We start from the raw sequence: 14,803 nt of genomic DNA, 5'->3' as shown, positions 1-14,803 counted from the left end.
TCCTCCCCTTGGGATGCCTTCTGTGACAGGTGCTTTCTGGCCCAACAAAGAGTCCTTTGAAATAGTTTTTTTTTTTTTTTTCTAATAACATTCCCAAGTTGTATCTCTAAAAACATACAGAGAACATTTTAGAAGAACCGAGTAAGTTGATACCCAAATTCCACCAGATATTCAAATCTCTGGAGTCTTTGGAAACTCCTGGTCCTCTCACCAGTGACTCCTGACGTCTCTGTCTGTACTGAATGTGTCCTGTCCCAGGTTCACGCCCAGGGCTGAATAAACCAAGGATAATAGTCCAAATTTAAAGGAGACTTTGCTGAGCTATGTCCTGCCTGCCTGTAGTACTTAACGCAGAGGAGTCTAGCCCTTACCACAGGGGCAGAGCAGCCAGCATGTGCTCCTTTCTAGGTGAGGGGGCTGGATGTGGAGCCCGAAGACTACTCTGTCATCCATACCCACCTCCAACACTGAGCCCCCACCCCCAGGTTTAGGAACCCAAGCTTAGTACTACTCCCAGGGTTCACTCAGTTGTCTGGTGGTCCATAGGTGACATTGTAGAGCTATATGGAGTAAAAGAGCCAAGTGCATGTGCACAGGCCTTTCTTTGAAGGGCACTGAAGATCGAAATTTTAGAGTTGAAAATTGGCCTTCATGATGAGGATTGCAAAGGCTAGGTTCTCTGTAGCCTGCAATTAGTTTTCGAGGTGAACACTGGGGTTCTGGGCGCCATCTGTTTTCATACTGCTCTCAGTGTGTTTCACCACAAAATGCTCTATGATGACCCCAGATTGCATCAGCCTTGCCAAGAGTTCTAGAGCATGTCAAGTACCACGAGGTTACAGTTAGGCTCTTTTTCCAATGCCTTGAAATTTTATTACATTGTTTTTTTTTTGTCTGTGTAGGGGACTGCTGCAGTCTGCACATGGAGTTTATTCAGAGAATGACTTGTGGGAGTCAGTGCCCCCTCTCTGTTTACCATGTGGGATCTTGGGGTCGAACTCTTATCTTCAGGCTTGGCAGCAAGTAGCAAGTGCCTTTGCCCAGTGGGCCCTCTTGCTAGCCCTCAGTTCCTTCTTCTTCTTGCTTTTATTCTTACTATTAATTTACTTTTTACATTCCAATCCCAGTTCTCCCTCCCTTCTCTCCTCCCACTCACCCTCCCATCTCCCATCTCCCATCTGCTCCTTGGAGAGTTTAAGGTCTCCCCTAGGAAGTCTCTCCCATCATCTCGTTGAGGCAGGTCCAAGAACTTTCAATTTCTAATCATTGCTGGCTGCCTTCTCTTTAATCAGCAGTGGTGTATTTACATCTAACAAGATGGTAGTGTGATCTCTTCGCCTGTCTTCTGGGTCATTTCAGTTGATTGAAAACTGACAGCTTACCTAGTATATAGTATTACCGCCCTCTGCGTGGTTTACTCCTGACCCAACCCGAGAACACTGTTCTTGCTGATGCCAAGCGCTGGTCCTGATATGAGGCAGGCACATCCTGGAATGCCTCGTCTAGCTTCTTGATGCCTCTGTCTTACTGATGCCAAGCCCTGGTTCTGATGGGAGGCAAACACATCCTGGTCCTGGAATGCCTGTCTAGCTTCTCGATGCCTGTGTCTTACCCTGTTCCGATGAGAAGTGGTTAACATCCCCTTTTACATTTTGCATCCTGCAGGGGGCCAGCCACGGCACTGCTACTCTTCTGGAGAGGTGGCACCCACCGTGCTCTCCAACGGGGACCAGAGTCACACACTTGGAAATAACCTGCCAGAGAAAGACATCAGCGAGCCCAAGGTGGGGATTGCCACGCCATCCGTGTCCATACTTGAAAACAGCAGCAGAGAGACGGCCAAGGGTCCCGAGCAGCATAGATTTTCTCTTGACCTAAAGATGCCAGCATTTCACCCCAAGCAGGAGGGGCCCAGCACTATTGGCCGGGTAGACTTCCCTTCGAGCATGGAGATAACTAGCCTGCAGCTCACCTTGGACAGCCAGGCTGGGCATTCAAAAGAAAAGCTGTCCGATTTGCACAAGGAGCACTGTGGGGCAGGAAAGCGGTCATCCGCCTCTGACCTGGTCCCGCTGGACTTAAGTATGAGGTCGAGCCGGGATGACCCCAGCAGTAAGGACGCATGCTCCCTGCAGGCGGCCCTGGTCATTCACCCGTGTCCTTACTGTAACCACAAGACCTACTACCCCGAGGTCCTGTGGATGCACAAGCGCATCTGGCACAGGGTCAGCTGCAACTCTGTAGCACCCCCTTGGACTCAGCCTAACGGCCACAGGAGCATTCGCAGCAGCCTGGTTTTCCTTGCTCGCAGTGGGCGCACAGGTCCCCCGCCTGCTCTTGGAGGCAAGGAATGCCAGCCCCTGCTCCTCGCTCGCTTTACCCGCACCCAGGTGCCAGGTGGGGTACCGGGATCAAAGGGCAGCTCTTCTCCCCTTGGGGTGACCACAAAAGCCGCTAGCATGCCTAAGAATAAGGAGAGCCATTCTGGGGGCCCCTGTGCTCTGTGGGCCTCTGGCCCCGATGGATACCGACAGACCAGAGCTGGCCATGGCCAGGAGCCTCCCAGTGCTATTGTGCAGGGACCCTTGGCCAAACCCAAACAGGAGGCCAACTCCAAGTTGGCACCTTCCCCAGGCAGTGGGGGCCTCAGCAGGAGTGCCACCCCCATACCCTCGGTTATAACCCGTGTAGGTGCCCAACCCTCAGCCAATAGCAAGCCAGTGGAGAAACTCGGGGTCCCTGCAGTGGGGGCTGGCTTTGCTCCTCCGAATAAGCACAGTGCCCCAGACTCTCTGAAAGCCAAATTCAGTCCTCAGCCTCAGGGTCAGCCTTCCACAAAAGGCGAAGGAGGCTCTCCTCTACCTCCCCGGGAAACCCCTGTGAAGGCGGCCCAGGAGTTGAGAACACTAGCCACCTGTGCAGCGGGGTCCAGAGGGGACGCAGCCTTGCAGGCCCCACCTGGTGCGCCCCCCATCTTACACTCCATCAAGCAGGAGCCGGCAGCTGAGGGGCAGGAGAAACGCTTGGACATCCTCAGTATCTTTAAGACGTACATTCCAAAGGACTTCGCCACACTCTACCAGGGCTGGGGTGTCAGCAGCCCTGGGCCTGAGCACAGAGGTAAGAAGGATGGGCTCCCTCCTCCCTGGCTGCTCTGAAGGTCATGAGTATGCATACCTTCCTGCTGCCTGAGGCTTCAAGGCAGAGACCTCTTCTTGACCTGGCTACCCTGGAGCTCAACCATTCTCCTTTGGGACTGTGTGTCTGGGTCGGTAGTCAGCAGTCTTTGACTGTCCCCTTCCTGTGGACACTAAATTAGAAACCTGCTTGTTTACTCTATAACACTGCAACTTGACAGGAGCAGACAGGCCTAACCACACTTCATGTTGGCACTTTAAACAAAACGTTGGTACACATTCACTGTGATTGTTTCCTGAAAGAGAAACTGTCCTGTTTGAAGTGATTGTTAAGTCTTCTTATTTAATAATATAAAGGATATGTAAGCAATACCCTGCAGGCAGGGTCTGGTTGGAGTTGGATGTATGCACAAAGACGGGTGGGTTGAACTGTTCTCTCTGATCCTCAAGCAGTACTTAATGGTGTTTCCATTTCCCCTTGCATGTTATTCTTGATAGCAATAGCAATGCTGGTCTGGGATCTCTTGTGACTGGGACTGGAGGTGTTTTGGATTTTGGATCTTTTGAGATTTTGGAATAGTTCCCTATACATAGTATCTTGGGAATGGGGCCCAAGTCTAACTACAAAATTCACACAGTCTGGAGGTGGTTGTGGTGGCAGAAGGGGTGGGGTGCAGTGATTTTTAGTAAGTTTGTTTGTAGCATTTTCACACGGGTAGCCAGTCCTCCTGCAGGTTTCCTCTGCCAGTCAGATAGGCCTTGGGTGCAGTGACTCTGAATGATGGCCTGTTGTTGAATGTAAAGGTCGCTTTCACTTTAACGTGTATACCACCAGGGGGGGTGTAGAGCCTGTTAAAACAACAACAAAAAGATAACAAGATTGCAAATTCAAGGCTAGCCACCATACTTAAGATTGCAAATTCAAGGCTAGCCGCCATGCTTAAGTGAGACTCTGTATCCAAAAACAAATCCACTCCACCTTCCGTTCATTCCTGGAGGTCCTAACCTTTTCCTTGAATAGCTTCCTTTGTCATGAGCCCATAGTTTCTTGAAGCAGTAACTCCTTGAAGTAGGGGCCTCAGGTCTACCACATTTGAAATAGTGTTAGGAAGATGTGCTGTAAGGCTGTGGTACCACTGAGGCCCTGGGTTGGTAGTCTGGTGCTCTATGCCTGAAGATTTCTGGTGAGGCTGTTTGTTTTTACTTGATATGGGGCTGTGTCTGTGGCTGGTGAGGTTCCCCTTTCTCTGCCTCAGTTTTGACTGTGTGAGTGGTTTTTGGGCTTGCAGTGCTGTGCAGTTTATAGATTGCCCTGTTGTGTGAGGTGCCTGACTGGCTGGCTGTGTGTTGGAAGCTGTTCTCTAATCTTCGGGTGAGTGTCTTCTTGGAGTCCACAGCAGGACACCCACCTGTTATGGCTGTCTAGTTCTTAGTGTCTCTTTCCCATTGTCCCGACCTTTTGCAGCTGAACTGGTTATTCACTCCATGTTCTAGAGACTAACTCAGACTCACTGTCTAATAGTTACTTGCCGGTGGCCTTTGTGATGTCTGGCTCCTGACCTGCCAGTGTGTTCTGTGGTGAGCTAAGCAGCCAGTGATAACACATTCAGGCTGCTGTAAAATTCTGAGTTAATCAAAAATATATTCTATTTGAGTGGAAGACTACCTTGGGAGCAAACAGCTCTGACATGTTTCCTAGAACCCCAGGCTGTGGAGGCAGGCTCTCCACAGTGACAAAGTGGCCTGCTTTGAAAGTCCCCTCCCTGCTCCTTCTGACCTGTACTGCTGTTACCTTGTGTGTCTGAGCAGTAGCTATTGATTTGGGTTGGTCTGGGTGATGCTTTTGTAGGAATGGGTTATGGAGCCCCCCACTTCTCCAGCAGAACATAGAAGAACAACTGTTGTTGCCTTAGGGGTCAGGACTCAGAATAAATCCCACTGTATGTATTCACTGTCTTTCTACAAAGTGACTATGAAGTCTGCAAACACAGGGTATACCACAATTGGTTTGTTAATACAGTAGTCATGAAAAGTCACTGTGTCTCCAGTCTTTGCTGCCCTTTCTTGGCAAACTGCATGATTCTCTTGGCTCTGAGGGAAGCCCAGAACCCAGGCTCAGATCTATAGGTGCCTTTGGCTCTGTCCTGCCTTGTTGATGGCATAGCCTACATTGAGGGCTACCACCTGCTGTTTGCTGGCAGTCAAGAGCTCCTGGTGGGCAGGTAGGAGGCACAGCTGGGGTGGCTGCTGATGACCACTGCTCTGCATCTGTCTCCTGGGATTGTCACTGTGGGTACAGTGGGCTCTGTTCCTAGTCACTTCCGGTTACCTCCAGGCTTTGTCTCTGTCACACTGGTGCCACTGTGATTTGTTTATTATACTGCTTGGTAGGGCCAGGTGACATCTGGGTGGTGTATCCAGCTGCTTGGAACCACACAGTCTGTCAGTGCCACTCTGTTCCTGTCCTGTCCCTGGAGCATTTGCTTAATTCACTGTAATTTATGCATCCTTACGATCTGGTGTGTGCCTGGCCTGTCAGCCTAGCCAAGGCAAAGTTGACAGTTGTCACCAGGGCCCAGAAGTGGCTTCTCACATTGATATGTCACATGGACTAATGACGCCTTCCTCTCTCCCTCCCCTTCCCTCTTTCTTCTTCATCTCCACGTTATGCCACATGACTAACAGGGACACCGCTGACACAGGCCCGCCAGGGAGACTTTGTCTGTGTGGAGTGCGGCAAGAGTTTCCATCAGCCCAGCCAACTCAGGGCCCACCTTCGGGCGCACACAGGTATCACAGCCCTGTGCCAAGTATATGTCTGTTTGTGATGGGGAGGAGGTGGGGGTATGTTCTAGTGTCATGATAAATGCCATAACCAAAAACTGCTTGGAGAGGGAAGGGTTTATTTGGCATATACTTCCAGGCCACGGTCTATCACTGAAAGGAGTCAGGCAAGAACTCAAGGCGGGAACCATGAAGGAATGCTCCTTGCCCGCCTGCTTTCTGGCTTGCTTACTACAGGCTAATGCTTAGCTGACTTTCTTATGCATCCCCAGACAGCTGTCTGTGGATGGTGCTGCCCAGTGTAGACTAGACCCTCCTATATCAGTTGTCGATAGAGATACTGCCTGACAGACATACCCACAGGTCTCTCTGCCCCAGACATCTCCTCAGTCAGATTCTTTCTTCCAGGTGACTCTAGGTTGAGGCTGACTAACCAACGCATAGCCCTTCCTGCCAGTCATTCATGGTCACAGTGGACATATTTAGGCTTCAGCTTGGCCAGAGCTGTCACCGTGCATCTACCTCTTAGTTGTCTATTCAGTATGGGGCATGCTTTGCTTTGCTTTTCTTTGCGTCCATGTGCCATGTAGTTTAGTTTGAGAAAAACCCATTTGCATATGTTCCTTTTAACTAGAGTAGAACCTCAGAATGAGATGCTAATGAGTTAATAGTGTCTCCATCATCAGTGGCAGCCAGGACATTATTCTTCCAGCCCAAAACTTGGTGACTTCTATCCTGATGGGTAGAGCTGGTCTGTGGATATGTACAAGACCCCCTTGGTTGATCAGTGGTGCCCTGACACACCTCCAGCCCCCTGTATAAATCTGGCATGAGTTCTGCTTGGGCTACCTGTGTCTTACAACAGAGCAGGAGCCTTAGGGAGATGGCTAACCTGTCTAGCAGTGTGGCATGCACATACCCAGAAGCCAGCCCGATGCTCAGTGGCACAGGCCAGGGGGTCAGCAGAGCAGGAAACAGGTCCCTGTACCCAATACTGATAATTTATGTTGCCAGTGATTGCTTTCCGCAGTGTGGAGTCTGAATTAGGAAGGTTTGTCGCCCCAGGCATCCAGTATTGAGGGTTCTCAGTGTAAGTGTTGTGGGGAATGGGTGTTTTTCAGCTGCAGGCCAGGCACTGGTGTCTTCTCATGAAAATGCTTTGTCCTTAAAGGGCCTCTTTGATTTGCACTCAGGAGTCTCATCAGCCCTCTGCTAACAGACCCTTTTTTCCCACAGTTGTGTTTGAGTGTGACGGTCCACAAGGGTCTGAAGTTCACACAGCCTCCACGGATGCCCCCAAACAAGTATGTTCTGTGATGCATGTCTGGGTGTCAGTGTGTCTGCAGAGACTTGGGACATAGGGCACCTGTGTATTATGTGCGCTGTGGAATAATTCCATGTCATTGGAGCCCTTCCAACGAGGCTGTCTGGGATAAACAGAGCGCAGGAGGCCACATAGCTGCCAGCTGCTATAGACCCGCCCATTACGGCGGAAGCTGAGGAGGAGGGGGTTAGTGGTGATGGAAACATCAGAACTTCTTAGTCTGTGTCTAAGTTGGATGAGTCACATCTTGTCTCCTCTAAGAGCACTGCTTTCTAATTTCTGTGTAAGAGATGCCCGGTGTTTCACAGCTGCATAAACACCTGGTAAAACAAGGCTCTCATGCATTGGCACACCTGTGTCCCTGCCCTCTAACACCTCTCCTGTGGGAGTGTAACTATCTCACACATGCCATTTGATATGCACTGGATGTGGCAAAGCCCTGTGCCATCCCTGGTTCATAATACGGGTCTGAGGGGTATCAGTGCTCAGGGCTGCTTTTCTGTTACCCTGGCTGACAGCGTGTGGTGTCAGTCACCTTCTGCTCCCCGCCCTCTACCCCTCCCACTGTCTTTGTCTCTTCCCATCACATGGGTTATTGGCTATTCTGTCTTAGCTGCAGAAACCCTCCCCCTTGCCCAAGCCCTGTCTGGCTGGTAGGATTCAGGTCTGTGTGCCTGGTCCTAAAGTATCTCTTGCCCTGTGATGACAGGATTAAGGCCTCCACTGTGGTCCCACTATAGTTAGACCTCAAGGAACTTTGGAGGATCACTTTAGGTTATTTCAGTAAAACCTATGGTTTAAAAATATAAAGCAGTTTCTTTGTGATAGTAAGATAGTTTTTTTATTTTTTATTTTTTTATTTTTATTTTTATTTTTATTTTTGGTTTTTCGAGACAGGGTTTCTCTGTGGCTTTGGAGGCTGTCCTGGAACTAGCTCTTGTAGACCAGGCTGGTCTTGAACTTACAGAGATCTGCCTGCCTCTGTCTCCCGAGTGCTGGGATTAAAGGCGTGCACCACCATCGCCCGGCTTGTAAGATAGTTTTTTTTTTTTTTTTAAAACGAGTATAACCTCTCCCGAATACCGAATAGAAAGATTTCCTGGCCACTCCAACAGAACTAAAGGTGGCTTGCTATAGAAGGTCCATGTGCAGAATGCACTGGTTGCAGTGACAGGAAGGTCATGTTGTGACTGGAGGATTACATTTGGGCATCACCTCCCAGGCCACCAAAGACTCTATGGGATGCACCAGGCAGATTTGCCAACAACCATCGAGTTTCCTAGATCTGGTGAGCCTGCTTGCTGGGTTTAATTCTTCCTCAGCTTGTTCCCATGCTCTTGTCATGTGGAAACAGGAACTTGAAGGGCGAAGTCACTAAGATTTCATGGTAGCTTATTCTTGGGTTTCTTTTACTTATACTAGGTATTTGTATTAATATTACTGGTCTGTGGTTCTGACAGAGAAGGATGCTGATATGTCATCTGTTTCTAAACTTAATGCTGTCACATTAGACTTCCTGCCACCGTCCTCTTACTGTCAAGTTCATGATCATCTGGTACTGACATCTTGTTGCTGTGGATCCAGCCCTGAGGTGTGCATTTGCTTTGCCATGAGGCCTCCGCAGGCTTAGTTAACCCCAGCTTGCCTCACACTTCTTTTATAGTAGCTAGTTAGTTTAATTCCATATTTAAGTCATGTGCTCCATTGGCCCCTTTGCCCTCCCTTACCTTAAGAAGTACAGATTTTGGTGATTCGTTGTAGATATTCTGGGTCTTTTGGAAATTCCATTTTTGTCAACGTATTTTGAAGCTGTAAGAATCTTAAAGAAATTTGTTGTCAGAAAAACACATCTGTAATAGGTTCTTCCTATAACATAGGCTGTGTTCTTCCTTCTCCCTGATTCTTGTGGTTTAGTCATGAGTGCAGTGTTGAATTTGGGACACGTTAATTTAGAACTAGTTTATGTCATCATTAATGTCTGAAACGTATCTCATTGTGCCTATCAAAGTGCTTTCCTATCATTAGCTAATTAATATTCAAATTGGGTTATTTTCCTTTGGACTTTAGAGGCTCTGGACTTTGTTACATCATGCAACACTGTTTATTCATGCTAACGTCATTTCAGGTGATATTCAACATGATGGAGTTTTGCATATGCACATAAAAGATGATAAATAATCCAATTGAGGCAACCTGTGGTTAAGGCTGGTGGGTGGTTTACATAAGGGAATAAGGATGGTTCCTGGGAGCAGGAGCTGGGTGTTTGGGAGCTCCTGCAGGGCAGAGGACTTGGGCTCAGCAGGGTTATGACTCAAGGAGGAAGAACATGAAGGATAGCGTGAGAATCAGTTGGCTGGAGGAGGTTTAGTGGCACGGGCACATGTCTGGAGAGACAGGAGTATCTGGCCACTCTATGAGATTGCCATCCAGAAGAAAACATCTTGAAGCAGAGGGGTGACATCCAGAGTTCAGCTCTGAGGCCTGACTTGTGGACAGCCAGGAGGATGAAAGCTTGGAGGCAGTGAGTTGATCCCAGTGAGAGATTGTACAGCTTGTTCGGCATGGGTATGCCTTGAGGGAGTTTCTAGATTAGGCTGGCTGTGGTGGGGAGACAGAACTAACTCTAGGTAGCATTGTTCCATGGGCTGAGATCCTGCATTGAATAAAAAAGGATAAAGCAAGCTGAGCACAGCATTTCTGCTAGTCAATTCTTCCTTCATTCTCTCCCTCCCTTCCTTCTTCGCTTCCTCATGGAGGATTCGATGTAACAGCTTTGTGAAACTCCTGCTGCCAAGCCTTCTCTGCTGCTGTGTCCTGGCTGCTGCCTCCTTGGAGGAGGAGTTGATTTGTGCAGATGATTCCTGTAGGCCACTTTTAACACACTCCTTTGAGTCCCTTCAAGGGATACTGCATTTGTGGTCCCATCATTAATATCCTGATGAAGCAGTGAGGCACATAAACTCATCTCTTCAGTATCAAGGGAATGCCAATCCTGCAGTGATTTGCGGACACAACCTAGCAAGTGCTCTGTAGATTTGCAGGCTTTGCAAAGCTGGGATAAATAGTTTGAAAACTTTCTGGGCCGTGCACTGTTCAGCCCTTTATTGGTGGAAGGCCAACCCTGTTCTCTCTGACCCATCCCAGGGATAGTTGATGTGGTCTGTCCTAAGATAGAAGCACAGGTAGGTGTTTCCTGGGGGCTGTTGTGCAGCAGTCCATGCAGACTCCAGATTCACACAACTCCTCAGCCTTGTACAGTTTCCTCTGTCCTGGAGCGTCTGGTAGTGTGTTTGCTATAGGCAGTGTTTATGAGTAACATTCAAGGTCAAACACCCACAATTGCAGCTCATTTTCTTGTGGAAGCACAGAGCCCCCATTCCTTTGTAAACATGCCTGGAACTTGTTCCCAGTGAGCCCTGCTGCAGCTGGATGTCCACAGAGATCTCTTCCATATGTCATAGCTATGTAACATGGCAGTCATCTCTCCTGGTCTATAGCAGGAAGTTTGTCTAACATGGCAGTCATCTCTCCTGGTCTACAGCAGGAAGTTTGTCTAACATGGCAGTCATCTCTCCTGGTCTACAGCAGGAAGTTTGTCTAACATGGCAGTCATCTCTCCTGGTCTATAGCAGGAAGTTTGTCTAACATGGCAGTCATCTCTCCTGGTCTATAGCAGGAAGTTTGTGGTCTGCGTAAGGGTGGGTTTGTCACATCTAATTGATGCTACTTTTGGTGCTTCAGATCAGCCACGGGCTACAGTTCTGCACTTGCCTTGTGTCTCAGACATTCTCTGAATATCTTTCTGGTTTCTACTGTGTATTAATAGTAGACATTGTGTGTAAGGCCAACTTTTAGTACTTTTCTGAAAATCTTAGCTAAAGATTTAAAACATTAAATTCATGATGCCAACTAGCTCACTTCGTGTGTGTTTCTAGGATTCCCGTAGACCTAGCTGGAGACTAGAGTTTCCCATGAGCTGTGTGGTTTGTGGGTGCACATTGATTTTAAGTGGTTGGTTGGCGTCTTAGGGTTTCTGTTGTTGTGAAGAGACACCATGACCAAGGCAACTCTTACAAAGGAAAACATTTAATTGGGGCTGGCTTACAGTTCAGAGGTTTAGTCCATTATCATCATGCAGGCAGACATGGTACTGGAGAAGATGCTGAGAGTTCTGCATCTTGATCCACAGGCAGCAGAAGCAACTGTGAGCCACACTGGGCATATCTTGGGCATAGATGAGAACTCAAAGTCCAGCCCCACAGTGATACACCACCTACTCTAACAAGGCCACACTTGCTAACTGTGCCACTCCCTGTGGGCCAAGCACTGAAACACATAAGTCTATGTAGGTCATACCTATTCAAACCTCTGCAGAAAGATCTATCTTGGCACATTATTTTGTCCTCAGCTGGAATATGACATTGTTCAAACACCAGTGTGCCCATCCCACTCCATAGTCCTCTTCAAGCTCACATCTGTGCTCCCAGCTGCCTCTGTCCATTGGCCTTAAAGCACAGCTCTTCTGCTTCACCACTCTGGGACAACAGATTGATGTGGGCACCATGGGCTTTTCTTTTGTTTGTGTGGCTCCATGCTCCCCTGTAAGCACTGTTGTTCACCTGGGAATCTGTACCATAGATGTGTGCTTTTCAAACCTCCCTTGCTCTCACCTTGCTGACTTTTAGCCTTGTTTGGAGCCAAGCCCAGCATTGCTGTTTGCTCTCTGAAGCCAGTGATGCTATCTAACACTGGAGGATAGAGTGCTCTACTGGGCAGGGGTGGTTTTCTAGTGCTGCCCTCATGGAAGCCAATGGGGTGAAAGCAAAGTATTCATGCTGGTGTAAATGAGCTGCCCCTAAAACCAGAGGCCTTGGTTGCCTCTGCCACTTTGTTTGGTGAAGTGTACCCTGTGTTTCTAGGTCTTGCTAAGAAAATTAATATGGTAAATGCTCTTGGGACTGGAAGACAACTGAGCTTGCCTGCCATTTTCTTTCTTTTGCAGGGGAGAGACCATACTACCCCAGGGACTGTGCCAGCGGGGCCTCTCCAGAAGGGGACCTAGAAACACGCCTCCAGCGCTCGGCCCCGTGATGGTGTTGACAGTGGCCTCAAGGGCCATTGGAAGGCTCCCAGCAGTGACCATGGCCACCTTGGGGAGGAAGAGCCAGGGTCTCCTGACCAGACTACCTTAGACCCGGGAGCCGCTGCGCTAGAGAAGACCAAGGGAGCCACTGAGCTAGATACCTCCCTTGGTGACATTTAGGGACAACAAAGATGCTATGCCTAGAATTCTGTGTAGCTCTTTCACACATGTTTGTGCTCATCCACCATGGCCTGTGTCTCCTCATGATAAGCAGTGGTATTGGCAGGCACAGAGGGAGCTCAAGCTTCTGTATTGATAACTCAAGACAAGTGTGAGACACTGGAAATAAGATGATGGTGTGTTTTGGATGGAGTAAAGAGCTAAGCACTGTAGGAGGTGCTCTGGTGCTTAGAGGATAGGTGACACTGTCAGGACATGGGGGGGGGTCCACACTACTGCCTCTCCCTGCTTCAGTGGATATTTAATAGCAGGTAAGATGGAGGGTGGTGTTCAGGAGCTGTGAGGCTTGGTGGTGCTCGGGCTCCGTAAGGCAGGGCAGTGGCAGGTCCTCCCAGTTCAGAGGTCTGGCCATGACCCCCTCTGAGCTGCTCATGTCACCCTCATGCTCTCTGTGTTTCCTCCACTTGAGCTGCGTTGGCACAGGAAACACAGCAGAGATGGGAACACATATAGCCCTGCTTTGGAAAAGAGTTATTTGAACACTAAGAAGAGCAGGCGTCTTTGTTTATTCTCAGGACCTTTTTGTAACAGGGCTACATTCTGCAAACTGCTCACAAGAGAAGACTACATGTCTTAACAGATTCAGCCGCTGAATCCTCCCAATCCGGGCCTGTTTTAGTGATGGCAGAAGAACCCTTGAGCAGATTGGGGTCTTTAGGGTGCTCTGGGGCCTTCTGCTCCTTCCCTCCCTTCCCGTCCCAACCTCCTCCCTGCACCACCCCAGCAAATAGATGTCTTTCCCGCTCAGGCCTGGTGGCCACCACTGGATGAGTGACTTCGCTCACAGATTGATGGGAGGGCACCAGGCCTGAGAGTGAGGACGGCTTTATATACCTCTTCCTTAGTCACGCAAGTTCACGTTTCTGTGGTGGGGTGAAGGCCCTAGCAGAGGTTCCGAACCCACACAGCGTGTGCGTTCGGAACTGTATTCCGCAGGTAGCAGCATTTCCTTTTCCCGTTGCTGTGACACTGTGTGTGATGGCAACACTTCTGCAAGTTCCAGATGTTTGCACATTATGATTTATGCATTATCAGAAGTTACTGCTGCCTTGAATGAAAAACGTTCTGTGAAATTTTTTGCAAAAGCTTTACTAGTTTTTTTTTTATTGTGAAATTTTGTAAAGGCAGGAAATGGATTAAGACAAGCATGCTAAATATATTTTTCAAAAAAAGCAATAATTTTACATGTACAGAAATTATCCTAACCTTTAATACTGGTGAGAGCGACAGTTTACTTAACACAGTAATGGATCAGTGCAGTTTTTGTAGGAAATGGGCCTCTGATACAAAGACTTGTTTAAACACACATGTATACATGAACCCTGGCGTGTGGTTTCTCTGTTCTAATGATCTGTTGGATTATTATTATTATATTATTATTATTATTATTATTGTTATTGTTATTGTTAGCTAATGTTTGATTCTGGATTCTACTTGTTACTGTTTTAATTACTTGACCGTTCAGGTGACTGCGACACTTGCAAACAATGCAATGTTAACTGGCTAGCAGATACATATATACATATATATGTATATATATTATATATATATAATTATTTTTTTTACCTATTTTTCCTGATACTCCTATACCAGGTATGTGTGAGAGCGGCTTGCCGTGTCCGAGTGCTTGGGAATATTGATGGTTCTGAGATGTAACCTTGAGTGGGTCACAGAGACACATTCCTCTCTCCACCTGAGGCAGCAGAGCCCTTTCTGCTGATTCGTGTTTGATCATTTTGATACTTTTTCTCCCATCATTTCTGCGTTCTCTGGCTTTTTGTTTTCTTGGCTGAAACAAAGGTGACAGTTAGGAATGTTCAGGGGCCTGTGATTTGGCCCCGTCTATTTCTGTGTTTTAGTTATTAAAAAATTCTGTACACAAAGGGACACAAAGGTGTTGTTTGCGTTCTTACTGTGTCCGAAACTGCACTTGGCATTGAGAACTGGAAGGTTCTGTCTTCCAGTGGGTCTCCTTCCCAGTTGCTCTGGGGAAGAGGGGTGTGTGGGGTGCCTGCAACTGAGTGTCTGAAGAGCAGCCAGGAGAACAGCCAATCCCAGGATGACCTGTCCTCAAAGCACAGAGATAGCAGTTTTCATGTAGCCATAAGGCCATGAGTCCCATCCCCCCCTCCCCAGCTCACACACCCTCTGGGACCAGCTATGTGCTGGCCTGGGTGTGTGGCCTCCTTGTCCCACTGGCCTTCAGTATTGGACCGGTTTGTTAATTCATTTATG

General features: G+C 48.3%; 1 protein-coding gene across 14 annotated transcripts in view; it reads left to right on the top strand.

Moving 5' to 3' along the window:
- The window catches only part of Znf516 (zinc finger protein 516), an 89,013-nt gene that overhangs the window by 72,725 nt on the left and 1,485 nt on the right, over positions 1-14,803 (top strand). For 12 of the 14 annotated variants that reach the window (XM_027403708.2, XM_027403706.2, XM_027403702.2 and 9 more), the window contains 4 exons: positions 1,666-3,120; positions 5,823-5,927; positions 7,158-7,225; positions 12,248-14,803. The exon at positions 12,248-14,803 is cut by the window's right edge and continues 1,485 nt beyond it. In XM_027403708.2, coding sequence (XP_027259509.1) covers positions 1,666-3,120; positions 5,823-5,927; positions 7,158-7,225; positions 12,248-12,307 — 1,688 coding nt within the window. In that variant the 3' untranslated portion in view covers positions 12,308-14,803. The remainder of the gene's footprint in view (positions 1-1,665; positions 3,121-5,822; positions 5,928-7,157; positions 7,226-12,247) is intronic. The other 2 variants (XM_027403710.2, XM_027403711.2) reach the window with 2 other exon arrangements.

This window comes from Cricetulus griseus, chromosome 2 (genome assembly GCF_003668045.3).
Source record: "Cricetulus griseus strain 17A/GY chromosome 2, alternate assembly CriGri-PICRH-1.0, whole genome shotgun sequence".
NCBI classification, from domain to species: Eukaryota; Metazoa; Chordata; class Mammalia; order Rodentia; family Cricetidae; genus Cricetulus; species Cricetulus griseus.
This window is presented reverse-complemented; position numbering and strand designations above follow the sequence as displayed.